General features: G+C 47.2%; 1 protein-coding gene across 5 annotated transcripts in view; it reads right to left on the bottom strand.

The window, feature by feature from the left end:
• Nucleotides 1–18,128, bottom strand: part of LOC120061010 (neural cell adhesion molecule L1-like) — a 106,039-nt gene that overhangs the window by 31,252 nt on the left and 56,659 nt on the right. For 3 of the 5 annotated variants that reach the window (XM_039010489.1, XM_039010490.1, XM_039010488.1), the window contains 7 exons: nucleotides 8,692–9,101; nucleotides 7,238–7,252; nucleotides 4,582–4,684; nucleotides 3,381–3,577; nucleotides 1,781–1,903; nucleotides 1,404–1,574; nucleotides 134–248 (listed from right to left, as the gene is read on the bottom strand). In XM_039010489.1, coding sequence (XP_038866417.1) covers nucleotides 134–248; nucleotides 1,404–1,574; nucleotides 1,781–1,903; nucleotides 3,381–3,577; nucleotides 4,582–4,684; nucleotides 7,238–7,252; nucleotides 8,692–8,830 — 863 coding nt within the window. In that variant the 5' untranslated portion in view covers nucleotides 8,831–9,101. The remainder of the gene's footprint in view (nucleotides 1–133; nucleotides 249–1,403; nucleotides 1,575–1,780; nucleotides 1,904–3,380; nucleotides 3,578–4,581; nucleotides 4,685–7,237; nucleotides 7,253–8,691; nucleotides 9,102–18,128) is intronic. The other 2 variants (XM_039010491.1, XM_039010492.1) reach the window with 2 other exon arrangements.

Here is an 18,128-nt window from a genome sequence, read left to right as displayed (position 1 = left end):
ACACACACACACACACACACACACACACACACACACACACACACACACACACACACACACACACACACACACACACACACACACACACACACACACACACACAAAATAAAGACAGAAAGAGAGTTAGATTTACAGGCCCTGGACGATGCACTCTAGCTCCAGGCTCTGGCCCCGGAGGGTGTGGTAAGTGCTGTGGGCCCCTGAGGGCCTCATCATCTGGGGTCTTCGGTTCCGCACCACTGAGTTAGCTGGAGATGGAGGGAGGGAGGGGAGGGAGGGAGGGAGGGAGGGAGGGAGGGAGGGAGGGAGGGAGGGGGAGTAGAGGGAGGGAGAGAGAGGGAGCGAGAGACAGGAGAGAAAGTGGTAGAGGGAGAGCGACAGAGGGAGGGAGAGAGAGGGAGAGGGATGGCGGGATGGGAGAGGGAGGGAGAGAGAGGAAGAGAGAGAAAACAGACATATGTATTAGTAATTGCAAGGTTGCCGAGAGCAGTACAAAGGTGCTGATACAGCAGTCACAACACACACAGACAGACACTCACACTGCGTTTAACACACAAACTGAACTCTACCACTGGTGGGTTCAGGTGGCGATCAGAGCCCTTAGCAACATATTTCCCCTCACAACCACCCACCCACACACCCCTCCCACACACACACACACACACACACACACACACACACACACACACACACACACACACACACACACACACACACACACACACACACACACACACACACACACAGCAGAGGAAGTATGTTACCATAATAAGCCTTCCCCATCTTTGACCTCTCTCACACAGATGACCTCTCTCACAACCGCTCTGCCCCCAGCCTGTTAATAACAGTGTGTGTAGGACAGTTGTAACCCAGCATGTGTAGAGCATCTCATTACCAGTGTGTTATGCAGATTACAGAGCCCCCCCCCCCCCCCCCCCCCCCCGCTGGCTGTGGGACTCCCTCCTGTCCTGACCATGTCTGGTCAGTAGCCACACTACTGTAGAGCTACAGACATCTGACATGCTTCTCTACCCCCAGGTGGTTTTGGCTGGGGGCTGCAGTACCGTCAGTGTCTCTATTGATCAATGTCAGAGTGGCTTTGTAACTAACAAAGAGAGGGGTTGCGAAAACCCATACTGTAACATGGTGACTGACGATATTCGTAGTGATTGACGGTGATTGACTGGTACTGCTATCTGGGGAGTTACCATGGTGGACAAGGTCAGTCTACGGTGTCTTACAACGGATACTGATGTCCGCACACTCATTACAGGTTGTAGCAGTCAAAGTGACAGGCTCCGTGGAGAGGATGGTGCGGGCGCTCAGGTACTGTGCGTTACAGGTGTAGTCTTTATAGTTGTACTACCGGCGTTACCAGGGTGACTGAGGCACGGTGTACTTACAGATGGTTACGGTAAGGCTGATGGGTTCCTTGGAGAGGATGGTGCGAGCACTAAGGTACTGGGCATTACAGGTGTAGTCGTTACGGTTGTCGTCGGCTGTAACGTGAGAGAAGTAGAGGTTCCCGTCCCGGCCTTGGGTCACACGATCATTCAGCTCAATGTGACGGAGTCCTGGAGGTGGAGGGGAGGGACGGACGGAGGGAGGGTAGGGGGGAGGAAGGGAGGAAGAGAGAGAATATTGTTTATTCATGTTTTACTCAGCAAAAACAACACACCGTGATATTTCAGATGGTTAAAGAGATGGAGAGACAGACTGACAGACAGATAACAATGAGTAAAACAGATGGAGAGAGAGAGAGAGAGAGAGCGCGACTCACTCTTGTCCATCCAGTGGATGACAGGAGGAACAGTGCTGAAGGGAGGGTTACATTTCAGTATCACACTCTCTCCTTCTTCCACCTTCTTTTTCACCTTTTTCTCTTTCTGGAGGGCCGGGGTGTCTGAAAGGGAGACAGAGCGATGTATAATGCATTATCACTTGTTATAAGCATGTGTGAGCCCTTGTACTGTTTTCTTGTCAACTCACAACGTACTGTACGTGCCAATTACTTTTCAGACTCAAAACAACAAGATCATTACGAGTTGATACTAAGACATAAGAGTTGGTCGTCTCGTCTATAGCTCAGTTGGAAAAGCATGGCAATTGCAACACTAGGATAGCGGATTCGATTCCCGGGATCACCCGTATTTAAAAAAATAAATGTATGCACTCGACTTGAAGTCCTCTCAATGTCACTTTACATAACAGTGTTGTACACGCTCACAACAAGTCTTACAACGCTAAATACCGGTGGCCTTAGACAAGCAGCAGACAACTTGTTTACAGGCAAACTGCCGCAATGCACAAGAATAATTTGAGAAGTTACACACTATTTATAGATCACCAAATTCAGGAAGTTGAAGAATTTTATGAGAAATCTTCAAAGAGCTATCAAGTTGCGGTGTTACACTCCAGACATCACACAGTGTGTGTGTGTGTGTGTGTGTGTGTGTGTGTGTGTGTGTGTGTGTGTGTGTGTGTGTGTGTGTGTGTGTGTGTGTGTGTGTGTGTGTGCTCTTTCTCTGTTCTCATTGTTAATACTCCCAGTAGACCTAGCCGAGAAGAGATGTTGTCGTTCTGTTACTGCATGACATTAACTAGACCTCGTTTCTGGGGAAACCGTTGTCAGGGAAACTGAGAAGGAGATCGCCGGAGACAGAGAGCCCGGAGACCCAGGTAGATTGTAGATAGGATATGCTCTTTACTTTAGTTATGGGGTTGCGTGAGAAAGAGAGAGAGAGGGTGTGTGTGTGTGTGTGTGTGTGTGTGTGTGTGTGTGTGTGTGTGTGTGTGTGTGTGTGTGTGTGTGTGTGTGTTTCAGGCGAAGGTAAGAAGTATATAAGCGTTGAGCCTTGGTAGTAGGTCCTATGTGTTACCAGCTGAGCGCTCTATAAAACACACTGACCACGGCACTATAAATTGTTAAATTATTGCCTATAAAGCAACCGATAGCTTTGCTCACATAATATCCATTCTAAATGAAACGTGGAGCCAGGGAGCCTTTGACCAGCGCCCTGCGAGATGTCTCAACTTAAATCTCCACGTTGACACTAAAAACCTCTCAAGTGTAGGAATATACATTTTTTGGGGGTTGGTTGAAGACCCTTAATCTTGAATTCACTCGCTCTGCATTACTTTCTCTCTCCCTCTGACGGAGATGTGACCGTCAGTAGTTTACTGATCGCCAGCAGCAGATACAAGTCATTAGGTCTACTAATGTGCAAGAGAGGAAGTATGTTCAAGTGCCAAATCGTTCCAATATCCACACTACTATATAATAAAAACATGAACTGGAATCTGCTGCATTCCAGCTGGACCGTTGCCGGAACATCCGAATGCTTATTAGAATGTCGGATTGGAGTCTCTGGTTTACTCACTCTCAGTGATGAGCTGGACCTCGTTGGAGACAGCGGTGCCCAGCTCGTTATCAGCGTAGCAGCTGTATTTGCCCTGGTATTGGCTCATGGGTTCTGACCCTGCCCCTGTTGTCATGAAGGTTCCGGAACCCAGAGACATCGACAGGCCCGGGTAATTGGCTGGGATAAATTCCACCCCGTCCTTTTTCCAACGGAACCTAAGAGCGAGAGCGAGAGAGAGCGAGCGAGAGAGAGCGAGAGAGAGCGAGAGAGAGCGAGAGAGAGCGAGAGAGAGCGAGAGAGAGCGAGAGAGAGAGAGAGAGAGAGAGAGAGAGAGAGAGAGAGAGAGAGAGACCACAGACAAAACACAGAAGAAAGAGTTAAAGCCACAATGTGACATTTACACAGTCTGGCCCTGCATTCCACTTTGTTTGACAAAGGAAGAGGAAAAAGTTAAAGGGGAGGGAGTTGGAGGCTACGTCCCAAATAGCACACTATTCCCTACACAGTGCCTTATGGGCCCTGGTCAAAAGGACTATATAGGGAATAGAGTGTCATTTGGGATTTAGACTGAGTCTTATACAATTGTGATATTCATATTTTGCTCTGCAAATTGAGCTTTTTCCACTTAGTAAAAGTAGAGACATTAAAAGAGATTCAACGGGATCTTCAGCACTTACAAATTCGTAGCATGTTGTACTAAGTGGATGGCGTTTCACACAATTGTGACAATTTCCGGGGACCTGTTTTGGCTCGTCAGCACTACTTAAAAAACAACTGGCAAAAATGATTCAAAACCTTTATATGGCATCTTTAAGAGGCATATGGCATCTTTAAGAGGCATATGGCATCTTTAAGAGGCAGTCCCTTGAGGGCAAAAATCTATTTGTCCCTTGTTAGTGTGACTGTGGTGCGCTGCGCTCTCATGTAATACTGATGTTGCTCCATAGCACCTCCAGATAGCTGCTGTGCTGCAAGGATACAGGGACATATCACGTCCCGTAGAAAACATACCTGCAATTAAGACGCGATAAAAGGGGGAGGGATCAAATGTTGCAGTTCAACTGCAGTCAAGTGGGGTTTGCCGTTATTTTTCTACATGACCTTCTGTTGTTGACATGGTGAAATGTCAGAACTAAATCATGAGAGACTACAGAGATAAAGACTGCAGAGACGGTGCGCGTGTGTCTGTCGAAAGCAGTGCCATTGTATAGTAACTAACTCTGGAGGAGGGTTTCCTGATGCTTCGCAGGTCAGGAGGATGTCTTCAGCACCGAACACGGTGATGGACTCAGGCTGGGTGGTGATCACCGGGGGCTTTTTGACTGCGGAGGAGACACACACAGAATCAATCAAATGTATTTATTTTAGCCCTTTTTTTACATCAGCAGGTGTCACAAAGTGCTGTACAGGAAACCAGCCTAAAAACCTCAAACAGCAAGCAGCGCAGATGTAGGAGCACAGTGTTCATACATACACTCACACAGTCGTACACACACACACACACACACACACACACACACACACACACACACACACACAAACAGTGTCTGGTAGCAGTCAGTGTGTGATTTACACAGAGCAGTGCTGCCGCCCTGTCCCTGACCTGCTGTGGTCACATGATCAGCCTCTGACTCACCACAGAGCCATATAGACACTACCTCACCGTAGAGAACCTTCACACGATCTTATACTGTACCCACAGACACTGTGCTGCCTACATCCGCCACTGGCTCCTTGACAAGAACTCACTGGCGCTGACTAGACTAGAAGCCACCGGAATCCCCCCCCCCCCCCCCCCTGCTGAATCTCAGTAGCCCCTGCTGTGGGGCTGACTAGTCACTGAAAACCCACAGCGCTAAACCCACAGCGCTAAACCCACAGCGCTAAACCCACAGTTCTGCCTATAGGTCTGAGGTTAACTCTCCGAGTAGAGGCCACTGTGCTGCTTACATCAGGGTTTAAACCACTGACTAGTACTATAACCCCTGTGTTGACTACCTCTGACATGCACAGACATCCGCAGGGGACGGGAGCACACAGTCCTGATGCCCGTAGTCCTAGTAACTAGAACCCACAGCTTAACTGTGCTACCTATATTCGGACTCTCACAGAGGTGAATAGCCCACTGGCCAGAACCCACAGACTTACAGCCACGCGCAGGGACTGTCTCACGGAGAGACTTAAGAAGAACAGTCATTTGATTTCCAAGTATCACTGAAACTTAACGGGGAATGTATTCATTCATATCACTTCAAAATCCCCCCCACGAGAATAGACAAAAATATAGGCTGAGAGAAAGAGAGAGAGAGAGCACTGCAGGGAGAGAAAATGGTTGAGATGAGAGGAAAGTGAGTGTTGTATGAATGCAAATGAGACACTCGTGGAATATATAGTGGAATATATCGAGAAGAGAGGGCCCCTTGGGGACAGAGATATTCCACTTTTCTCTCTCTACTGTCTTACTGTACTGTTACGTCCATAAACCACCCGCTCATATCAGACTCATTAAATCCTCCATACTAAGGCGTGGTACAGTATTATTAAAGTGCATGTTCTTCGTCCCAAATGGCACCCTATTCCCTATGTGGTGCACTACTTTTGACCAGGGCCTATGGGAAATAGGGTGCCATTAGGGAAATATAAGTACCTATTCTATACATTCTATATTCCCACAGGTTTTATGTCTGCTGTCAGATTTTTTGTGTTCAGGTTTTTGGTGTGTGGCCTGGACATCTGTGATATACTTGTTCCAATTTCTCTACCCGCTGAGTCCTACTGTATTGTATTGGAATAGAGGTCAATGGTACTTGTTGGTTGGGTTCTGATTTGACTCTGAATGAAAGAGACAGGTCTAGTTTCACAGATATATTTACATTGTGGAACGTAGGTAGGTAAGTGGGCAAAGGAGGGCAGGGAATGGAGGGAGCAAGAAGAGATGGAAGGAGAAACGGAGGGAACGTTAGAGAGGTGAGACGGAAAAAGAGACAGAGGGAGAAATAGGTAGAGATGGTGGGAGCAAATTATTAAAGGTCAAGGACAGGGAGGGAGACAGAGAGAGGGATGAGAGACAGACAGAGAGAGGGATGAGAGAGAGAGAGAGAGAGAGAGAGAGAGAGAGAGAGAGAGACAGAGAGAGAGAGAGAGAGACAGAGAGAGACAGAGAGAGACAGAGAGAGACAGAGAGAGACAGAGAGAGACAGAGAGAGACAGAGAGAGAGAGAGAGAGAGAGAGAGAGAGACTTAGATGATAGATTCCCTAGTGACAGAGGTAATAAGGCTGATCAGATTTGTGTGGAAGCTGCTGCAGGCGCTGCAGTGCTCCATTATTGGAAGAAGCACAGTTAGGTTACACTTGTTTTAGCGGTTACACTTGTTTTAGCGGTTACACTTGTTTTAGCGGTTACACTTGTTTTAGCGGTTACACTTGTTTTAGCGGTTACACTTGTTTTAGCGGTTACACTTGTTTTAGCGGTTACACTTGTCTATCATTTCCCTCTCCCTTATACACTTGTTTATTTTTCCCTCCTCTCTTTTATACTCTCTTTTAAGCCCCCCTTACTTTGATCTGACAACACTAGTCCCATTTTAGAGACAGGCGTGCCTCTTTTCCTCCATCTCCTCTTAATTCCCGTAGGTATCACCCTCCTCCGGGAGGGAGCAAACAAGACTCCGGCACATATAGACTCACTGAAGTGAAGAAGCCACAGTGACGCGAGATTCATTAAGGTGCAGTGCCGATGGTTTGTATTGTGAGCTGTGTGTTTGCAGGAGTCCTGATCATCTTCCTCATCGTGAAAGTGTTTACTGTAGGGCTCTTGCTGCACTTCTACAAACAGAAATACCACACATCAAGCAGAAGGAAGTGAAACACTTACATTCATTTATTTGGTCTGTTAGTCCAGAGCGGCAGGCAGAGCAGCAAGAGAGCGAGGGAGAGAGAAAAGGAGAAAGTCTGTTAGATAGTCAACACAGTCTGGCAGGAAATGACAGAGAGAGGAAAAGACAGACAGACAGAGTGCCTGGACTTAGCTACCGCACAGTGCACATCAGCACGTGCCCTCACTTGCCCTGCAAATTCCCCATTTCAAAATGGGATAATTGATGATTAAACAACAGTTACCACCCATGGGCTATAAAGCTAGTCGAGCGCAAAGCTAGTCGATTGCAATGTTCGGTCAATGTTTTTGTTGTTGTTTGGCCGATGAATTCAGATGTGGATGGTGTATTGATTGTGGTGACCGTATCAGTGACTCTCACTGACATTAGAGAGGCTCATTAATTCAACAGGAGACACCTTGACCTTTAACAATCCCCGCAATCTGGTCCTCCCCCCATCCTCTTCCTCCTCCTCTTCCTCCCCCTCCTTTTCCTCTTCATCCCGCTGTTACTATTCAACCTGCCTCTCCTCCTCCCCCTCTGATTCCTACACTCCTCTTCCTCCTCATCATCATAACCCTCCTCTCTTACTGACACCTTCATTCTCAGGGGGAGCATTAACGCTTGTATGTGTGTATAGGAGTGATACGTGTGTTAGAGTGGGTGAAGGTCTGAGTGAGTCATTGATCCATGACTTAGATGAATAACAGAACAACAATAGCAGCCGCAGCAACAAACACAATTCTTCGCACTCGTTTGGACCGGGGCCCGTAGGGTTCTAGTCAAAAGAAGTGCGCCATAAAAGGGAATACTTTGCCATTTAGGATGCATCCACAATTCTTCCTCAAAGTCTGCTATTAAAGCAAAGCTGTAGGACACTCCGAATCAATTTCCCTGCAGTCCCACAAACTCAGCTGTTTTTTAATGCTCGGATATTGCATTGAGTGGGAGGGGAGGAGACAACTCTGACCCATTGCCTGCCTTCTGTGTGTGTGTGTGTGTGTGTGTGTGTGTGTGTGTGTGTGTGTGTGTGTGTGTGTGTGTGTGTGTGGATTTGCGCCTGCTTTTTCCTGTTGTATAACTCAATTCCCTGTTGAATTACCCTGGCCCTCCAATCCATAATTTGATTTGCACTAAGGAAACCAGATGAATAGAATAACTAATAAATTCGTTGAGGTAATCCATTCCAAAGTAAATAGACAAAGTATGCATACAATATAACCACAGACTGAACGCCCAAAACCTCATAACCACATTGTTAAAGATGCAGATAGAAATTCCATGGAAAGAACTTAGAATCCAGTCTGTTCTGCTCTGTACACTACATTTCTATCTGCAATACTGATGAGTGTGACGACCTAGTGAGGACATCTCAGTCATTATTTGACATTATTATGAGCAGCGACTGTTCAAGTACATTGACGTGTGAATTAAGTTAAGAAGGTGTACTCACAGTTGGGAGGTATGTGTATAGCTGCTTGGCTGAGCTGAGGAGTGTGGGATAGGAGGAGGGAGAAGAGAGGGAGAAGGAGGAGGGGCAGAGGAGTGCGTCGCCCCCTACTGCCAACCTGCTGTCGCTGCGTGCGAGGCATTGCTCACTGTCCCATCAAAGTCCCACCTGCTCAACACACACAAAACGCACACAGAGGGCAATCTGGACACACTCCTGCCGAGCGAGCGTGTGTATCAGCCTCTCTCTCTCTCTGTTGTCACGCCCACTCTTCCTTTTCTTCTACCTTGTTTCCTTTTGCTTTCAGCCTCTCTCTCTTTTCTCTCTCTCTCTTTTCTCTCTCTCTCTTTTCTCTCTCTCTCTTTTCTCTCTCTCTCTTTCGCTCAGGTCCACGCCCTCCTGCTGTCTTCCGTCTGAAAGATAAAAGAAGGGGGGAGCAGGGAGGGAGGAGAGGAGAGGGAGGGGCATGTGTCAGAATGAGAGACAAATTACCCTGCACCAGCACCATGTGGTCAAAGACTAGAGAGAGCCAGGCAGAGAGCTAACACACACACAATAAATAAATAGATGAGCGAGACCAAACATATTCATTTCTATAAAGAGAACTAGCAGTAAAAAAAAGCAAATTTAAGTAATTACAATGGTTCTTCCATAAGGGACAGTGGTCAGCCAGAGAAACAGATGGAGTCAACCCCGCAATACGAGGGAGAACTAACAGACAGTCCAAGAGACCATATGGAGCAGAGACAACAGAGGTAGATAGATGAAGCGTCACATCCGATAATAGACAGAAGACGATTAGCTAACTAAAAAGGCATTTGTAATTAGACAACGTCTTGGAGCTCTATTAAAATGTGAAGAACTCAAGTGTCTAGGCTACGTCTGTAGCTGTGCGGTGACAAGCGTGTGGTAAACAAGAAAACAGAAAATAAAACAGAACGACATGGCTAATTGGCAACGATTTAGATCGAGTGGTTGAGCTCTATTGAAAGACTCAAGACTAACCTCCCTGATTGTGATGGTGATAAGTAGCTGTTAAAGATGCTATCATCAGTCATGTTGTGGAGGCAAGGAGGCCACACAGTCTGTCCATCTGTACCCTCGGCAGCCCAGTAGGCCCACACAGAGCCACAAAGCGTGGCCTACTTTCCACCGGCACCACAGTCCACTGACTGATTGTTGAACTAGGCTCAATAGGAAGTACAATAGATTGTTGGATTGTTATTTGCTACAGTACAACAGTACATCATGACAACGGAAAGGCACTGAGAGACAGGAAACAATAGCTAGAGAATTATAGGGAGACATTGGCCTTGTTACCAAGCCAGGCAAAATCAATGGTGATAAGAGCAGCTGCCAATATTGAAGAAGAGTTTTGGCTCTACACACAACAGTGTGTGTGTGTGTGTGTGTGTGTGTGTGTGTGTGTGTGTGTGTGTGTGTGTGTGTGTGTGTGTGTGTGTGTGTGTGTGTGTGAGAGAGAGAGAGTTTTGGCACCTACAACCCACTGTTAGCTGGCAAAGCCAAACTAGAGTGATGGGCGACCTTGGGGAGAGGGGGAAGGTTGGAGGGTGGTACAGAGAGAGGGGGCGAGAGGAAGTGAAGGAAGAGAGGAGACGGGGGGAGAGAGAAAGAGAGAGGGCAACCCAGCACGAGGGAGAGGAGAGAGGAGAGGGGGAAGATGGTGGGGGAAAAAAGAGGGGGAAGGAAGAGAAACAAGGGATGCAAAGGAATAGTGATTAGTATTCTCTGTTATCTTCTCCAGCAATGGCTGCTGGTCAGTCAGTCACACTGACGCAGACGACGGGCTCCTTGTAACAGCCGCAATGGTATTAATGGAACGGTATCAATCTAACACACAGAAACCATGTGTTTGATACCATTCCATTCATTCCGTTCCAGTCGTTACAATAAGCATGTCCTCAAATTTTTCCTCCCACCATTCTCAACTGACACGATTCAACAATATCTGGCAACCAAAGAAAAATACTAGGTAAAACATTTCAGGGATTCCAAGCACTAAGAAAATAACTGAGAAAGAATGGACTCAACAATATCTGGGAAAGGTGGTAGAAGGAGTGAAAAGCATTTTAGCGATTCCAACTCCAAACTCTGAGAGAATACATCTAAATCAACTGAGAATGACTACGTTTAAAATAAGAGAACAACAAATAGAAGTGAAACACACCCAATGAGCCAGTTTAAACGAATAACATCAGTGGTAAATGGTCCATTAGAGAGTCACTTCACCTATCAGACCTACAACAGCTAGGGAATGACAGAGTGGGTGGAGGAGAGGAGGGACAACGGGGGGAGATGGGAGGAATGGAGGGGTCTGTTTGGGGAGGGAGTGATGGAAGGTGTGTGTGGTGGGGAGGGGTGCAGTGTGTGTGTGTGTGTGTGTGTGTAGGAGAGTATTGGCTCTTCACACCACTGTTAACTGGCAACGCCAAACTAGATAGATGGGTGACCTTGGGGAGGTTGGAGGGTGGTATAGAGAGGGGTGGGGGGAAGAGAGGCTAGAGAGAGAGGAATCGAAGGAAGAGAGGAGGAGAAGAGAGTCGAGAATGAGAGAGAGGAGAGAGGGAAGGTTGTAGAGTGGTAAAGAGAAGGGGGAGAGGAAGAGAGAGGAAGAGAGGAGAAAGAGGAGAGGAGAGAGGGCAACTCTGTTCATGAGGGAGAGGAGAAGGGGAAGATTATAGGGTGGTAAAAGAGGGGGTGAAGGAAGGGGGTGTGTTGGGGAGGTGGTGTGATGGAAGGTGACAGCTGTGACGGTAAACCCCCCCCCCCCCTCCACAAAATCACACACCAGGTCTCCCAATCAATGTGTGAACTCTCTCTGCTGTCATGCACACACACACACACACACACACACACACACACACACACACCTCTCCTCTGTCAGGCTGTGTGATATTAGTACTGGCTGATCAGAGTGCCTCTCATAGGGGGGTTCGGGGGCCCAATTACCAGACGGGCTAGTCTGGGCTGGCCTTTAACAAATTCCATTAGCACAGGATGAATGGAACAGAGCAGAGCTGGAACTGCTGTGGGTATTAGTACAGACACACAGCCTCAGAGACACACAGTTAACATGATAAGGTGTCGCTGAGAGGGTGCTGAGTGGAGCGCCCAACGATGAATGCCACCGACGAACTGCACGCGGCTGAGCCAGGGCACTTCATTGCCAAGTAAACCCTAACACACACACACATCTCTAAACCGAGAAAGACACACACACGGCTGACAACACAGATAAAGGGGCATGCTCCAGTGGGTCTCAGTCAGAAGGCAGGGCCCTAATAGTAGTGAGTACATAAAGGCAGTAAAGGGGAACACTATAATGGGTTAGGTGGGCAATTGGAGGGGGGCAGAGGGGAAGGACGGGAGAGAAAGAAGGGAGGCGTGTCATCTTCCCGAGTAATGAGACTGAACACTGAGAACTCCACCCAAACACGCTGCGATTCCACACAGACGCACTTCTCCTTCGCTTTGTCTCTCTCTCACTAGCACGCACACACACACCTCCCACACACACACACCCTGTCTAGGCTGTACGGTCACTTCCCTTATCACAGGGGTGATTGATTCTGAGACAACAGACAGATGGCTGATTTCACCACCTCTGTCAATCCCAGTGTCTCTGTCTGACTTTCTGCAGCTGCAGCTGATCCAATCTTAGCCCTGTTACCTGCCTCGTTGGCTCAGGGCAGAGGTCAGCAGGCACAATAGAGACTACAGCTGGGAGGTCTGGGTAACCTTAGCCGTGTAAGGGCTGTTTGGAAATCTGTTATCAGGTCTGGTGTCATCCAACTTTATTTAATCTATAGTTGAAGGGAGGTGTCATGATATAAGGCATGAATACATTTTACGTATGGGTGGTACCGGGAATCGATCCCACAACCCTGGCGGTGCAAGCGCCATGTTCTACCGACTGAGCCACACAGGACCACAATAGACAATAGAGCAACCACAGTTGGCTCACGTACCATGTAAGGGCTGTCTGAAAAACTATTAACGCCATAGGAGTCTACAGACACGTCCGATGGTGTCATCATCGATCCAACGTCATTCAATCTCTGAAAGGAGACGTCATGCTGTGATAGTCTTTCAGAAGAGAGACAGAGAGAGAGAGAGAGGGGCAGGCGGACAGACGGACAGACGGACAGAGAAACCAGACGATGAAGATGTACTATGTGAGGGAGTGGCGCAGCAACAGTCTTCTAGAGGCAAACTGGCCACAAGCTAGCTGTGAATCAAATAATGAGGCAACAATCCAGATCAACATACATCAATTTAGTGTGACTTGCTAGCCTGATACATAATTGACGTGGCGCACTGAGGCATTTTGCTAGAGGGGAGGGGACAACACAAAATCAAAATGCCAGGGCAAGAGAGAATGTAAAGGCTATGCGATATCTACAATTAGGTCATTTAGCGGGACGCTAAAGAGCGACTTACAGCCAGCACATTCAACTAAGGTAGGCAAAGACAGCGACATCACAGTCATTCAACTAAGGTAGGCAAAGACAGCGACATCACAGTCATTCAACTAAGGTAGGCAAAGACAGCGACATCACAGTCATTCAACTAAGGTAGGCAAAGACAGCGACATCACAGTCATTCAACTAAGGTAGGCAAAGACAGCGACATCACAGTCATTCAACTAAGGTAGGCAAAGACAGCGACATCACAGTCATTCAACTAAGGTAGGCAAAGACAGCGACATCACAGTCATTCAACTAAGGTAGGCAAAGACAGCGACATCACAGTCATTCAACTAAGGTAGGCAAAGACAGCGACATCACAGTCATTCAACTAAGGTAGGCAAAAACAACAACACATCACAGTCATTGGAATCCTTGTTCAAAATAGCTGCTATCTACAAAATATCTAAGGCATGTATGGCCTGCCCTCCACACAAAAAAAGCAACAGATAATGCATGCCAAAGCAAGTGGCAATGTATTGGTCTATACGTGCTATTTGATACAATACAATAATAATATATTGTACGCCTGTATAATTGTAGCCCTGGTTCCGACTGCATCAAGCTCTTGTCTGTGTGTTCACTCTGTCATACATTATATCTGAAATGGCGCCTCTCTGCTGTAAAAGCCAGTGATTAACATTAGTAAGTAGCTGGCAGCTACAATCAGTGGAAGCCTGTTGGCCCTGCCAGCCTGTCAATGGGCTCTCTGGTTATTGAAGCAGCATTGACAGAACTGAAGCACGTTCAACCGCCCTCTTATCAAAGACAGGATGGATAGAGGAGGGAGAAAAGAGGGAGGGAGGGGCAGATTGGCATTTATTGTCATGAATCTTGCCCTGGAGGCAGCTCTGCAGAGTGGTCACTAGCTGGCACAGCCAAAAAGTCAGATTTTAAACCTAACCCTAACCTTAACCAAACTGCTAACCCTCATGCCTGACCATAACCGTAAAATCAAGACCAAAAAGGACATTTTTGTTTTCATGAATTTTTACGATATAGCTGCTGGCCCATCGAGCGGAAATTGCTCAGTTCTGCCTCCAGGGCGAGATTCATGACAATAAACGTCAACCTGCAGGGTGGAAGGGGAACACAGGATGGAGCCATTTGAGTCCATCATATTCTGTGTATTATAGCAATAACACATATTCTACAATACAACAGCTCAGCATCCCCCAAAAATCACAGTGTTTAATAGTTAAGATAACATTTTTGTTAGCTCCACAATATGAATCTATTCATGAAAAAGCTCCTCCCTGGTTTATTTGTTACTGGCCGAAAGCTGTTGCCGTGGCAATACTGTGCCAGATATCATGAATAAACTCACTCTTAACTCACTCTTCTAAAAAATGTGAATGCCCTTAATACAGCTGATTCAGGTAGCCTATTTCAACGCAGTAAGAACTTCTAAACAGTCAGATCCAGTACCTGACCGTACTTCGTTATAGTATTCCACTTTTGTGTGTGTGTATGTGTGTGCCCCTGTGTCTACACATTTGGCAAGGGGGGGGTGTGTGTATATGTGTGTGTGTGTGCGTGTGTGTGTGTGTGTTCGCAGGTCCTGTGTCCTGTCATGGCTTCTCTTTAAATATTTAACACCTCAAGCTGTGTGAAGATGTGTAGGGGGGAGGGAGGGAGGAGGGGGGACGAAAGAGAGGATGAAATAAATGAATACCTGCCCCCCCCCTTTACCCCTCCTTGCCTCAGGGTCTGTCTGTCTGGAAAATCAAGAGAGCGAAAGAGACAGAGAGGAGGACAAAGTGTGAGGAAGGGATTTAGAATCAGAGAGAAATGGAGTGAGAGGATTAGACGATGGAGGGAAAGACGGGCAGTGAACAGGTTTCACTCACCGGGCAATGAGAGCAAAGAGAGAGAGACGGAGCGATTAGGGGGGTCAACCGACAGGACAAAATAGGAGAGGAGGGTTACGGACACGGAAAATGTTGTGGATTGGGTAAAGGCAGAGAGGAGAGGAGGAGGAAAGGGGGGAGGGACACGGGACATCTTGTGGATGTGGTGGAAGACGAGAGGAGAGGAGGAGGAGAGGGGGGGGACGGACACGGGACCACATGGGATGGGGGCAACAGTAATTCAGGGACCCCCTGTAGAGTAAATTATTTATCACCTTCTCCTTCCTGTCGCGTCAATTTGCCCCAAATTCACCCAAATTCATAATTCATACTCACCAGCGGCGTTCGGTTCACCATGTATTTGGTTTGGTCCCCAGACCCGGACCTATACTGTACCTGCCTCCCTCTCTCTCTCTCCCAGTCTGTCTGGCAGGGGTACATTTGCCCCAAATTCATCCACATAAATAGTTCATATTCACCATATATTTGGTTTAGTGCTAGACCGATCACATGTACTGTACTTGCCACTCTCCTATCTGTCTGTCTGTTTCTCTCCCCCTCTCTCCCCCTCTCTCTGGCAGGGTCATGTTTAATACATGAGACTGTTGCAGTGAGACTACACTCAGAGCTCTCCGCCTGGTGAAATAATACTTGTATCACCTCCCTACCTGTGTCTACTCCTTCTGTGGCAGAAATTATGGTTACTACTACTCTGTCATGTCTTACTGTGTGTCACAGGAGGCTGCCGAGGGGAGGACGGCTCATAATAATGGCCCGGAATGGAGCGAATGGAATGGCATCAAACACATGGAAACCACGGAAACTATGCGTTCGATGTATTTGATTCTATTCCATGTATTCCACTCCAGCCGTTACCACGAGCCCCGTCCTCCTCAGTTAAGGTGCCACCAACCTCCTGTCTGTCTGTCTGTCTGTCTGTCTGTCTGTCTGTCTGTCTGTCTGTCTGTCTGTCTGTCTGTCTGTCTGTCTGTCTGTCTGTCTGTCTGTCTGTCTGTCTGTCTGTCTGTCTGTCTGTCTGTCTGTCTGTCTGTCTGTCTGCCTGCCTGCCTGCCTGCCTGCCTGCCTGCCTGCCTGCCTGCCTGCCTGCCTGCCTGCCTGCCTGCGTGCGTGCGCGTAGCACTAACGAAAGATAACATTAATGGATCAGATCTACTCTGTTTTTGTATGATGATTGTGGACCCAAATGGCACCCGATTCCCTTAACAGTGCACTACTTTTGACCAGGGCCCATATGGCTCTGGTCAAAAGTAGTGCACTATGTGCTAGGGAATAGGGTGCCATTTGGGACAGACTCTATCTGTTCTTCGGGTCGAGCACTATAGTAGAGCCTGTCAAAGAGAGAAGAGTGCCAATTTCCTTGTCACCTTTTTAACAATCTTCCTCTCCTTCTTCCTCTTCTACCACTATCAACCCTCCAGATACGCGACACTAGGCTTGAAAGGTTTTTATTTTCACCCCCCTTGCTTTCACAATACAATTCTCACCCCTCCATCCATCTCTCCATCCTTTGTCTATATTCAACACTTTGCTCTGACCCTTCCATCTCTCCATCTCTCCATCCTCTAATACACTCCTCTGACCAAATTGCCTTGGACAAAACTGATTCCTTCAATATCATCCAACTTTATTGGAAAGGGGGTTTCTTTACGACATGAAGAACCGACTCCAATATCTCTTTAATATGCCTGTGCTTTCCTCTGCATTTAAAGGGCAATATAACATATGGCTGAAGAACAGCAGAGGTGACAGTTAAATGTAAATGAAAGGTTACAAGAAAAAAAGAACACACTCTAAATGACATATAGAAGCTCATCTACAAACAGACCGACCAACAGTTGTGTAGATAAATAACACGGTTAGAAGCTCAACACACATTCCAGTTACTGCTGTTGGATGTCATATGGTGTGATTATATACTCTCTCTCCTCTAACTATCTCCCTCCCCCCTCTCTCATTTTCCCAATCCCTCTCTCCCCTCTAAAAGCCTGTACTCCCTCTGGCTTGTCAGGGTTAAGGGCTAATACAGGAGTGACAAAAAGCTGGAGAAAATAAAGGTTGTCAGGTGGGACCCACTTCAGCCCACTCCACCCACTCCTTCCATGTTGTCATGACAACGGGGTCTCTCTCCACATAGCAACAGCATCCCCCCCCTCCTGACTCCACATGGAAATTCAGTTATTCATACACACGTACGGACAACCAACATGCTCCCTCCCGGTTAGCAGTTATCACTCATAGTCACATGTACATGCAAGCAGACAAAGTCTCAGACACACACACACACACACACACTCTTTCAGTCTCTTTTACCGCTCACCAACTCGCTCCCAGACTTTCTTTCGTTCTCTCTCTCTCTCTCTCGCTGTCTCTCACCCTCCATCCTATAGTCTATACTGTCTGTCTTCACTGCAGAATAGGGGGAGCTACTGCCGGCTGGTTTGTTTACTTATTGATGTTTTCCCCCTCAAGACAATATAGGGGGAGCAGAGGAATGGAGAGAATAAAAGAAGGGATGAATAATTCAAGTGAAGGAGTGGACTCATTAAGAGAACAGTGGGCTTCGGAAAGGAGGAGAGGAGAGGAGGATGAAAGGAGGGGGAGGAGAGAGGAAAGGAGAAGGGTAGAGGAGAGTGGGGTTGTACATGTGGACGGGGTGGACGAGGAGAGGAGAGGGGATACATGTTGAGCACGGCCTGATGGGAGAGAAGAAGAAAGGAAAGGAACAAGGGAAGAAAGAAAAGAGAAAGAAAGAAGAAAAAAACCATCTAGAAACAAGTCAATTAATCAAACAAACAAGAAATGTTGAAAAAGAAAGAAAGAAAGAAAAATCTATAAATCCTATGTTTCAAAAGTCATTAGATTGCATAAAAGACCTGGGTTGAGTGTACTAGTGTCTATCATGTTCCCTCCATGTATCTTTATGTATTAGTTAGTGTATCATGTCTCTCTGTGTCTTCATGTCTTTGTGTGTCTCTCTTCATCAGTATACACGGAGTGGACAAAACATTAAGAACACCTTCCTAATATTGAGTCGCACTCCCCCCTTTTTTGCCCTCAGAACAGCCTCACGCTGTATATAGAC

The sequence above is a fragment of the Salvelinus namaycush genome, chromosome 16, assembly GCF_016432855.1.
Source record: "Salvelinus namaycush isolate Seneca chromosome 16, SaNama_1.0, whole genome shotgun sequence".
In the NCBI taxonomy this organism is placed as follows: Eukaryota; Metazoa; Chordata; class Actinopteri; order Salmoniformes; family Salmonidae; genus Salvelinus; species Salvelinus namaycush.
The sequence above is the reverse complement of the archived record's forward strand: the minus strand, read 5'-3'. Positions and strand labels throughout refer to the sequence as shown.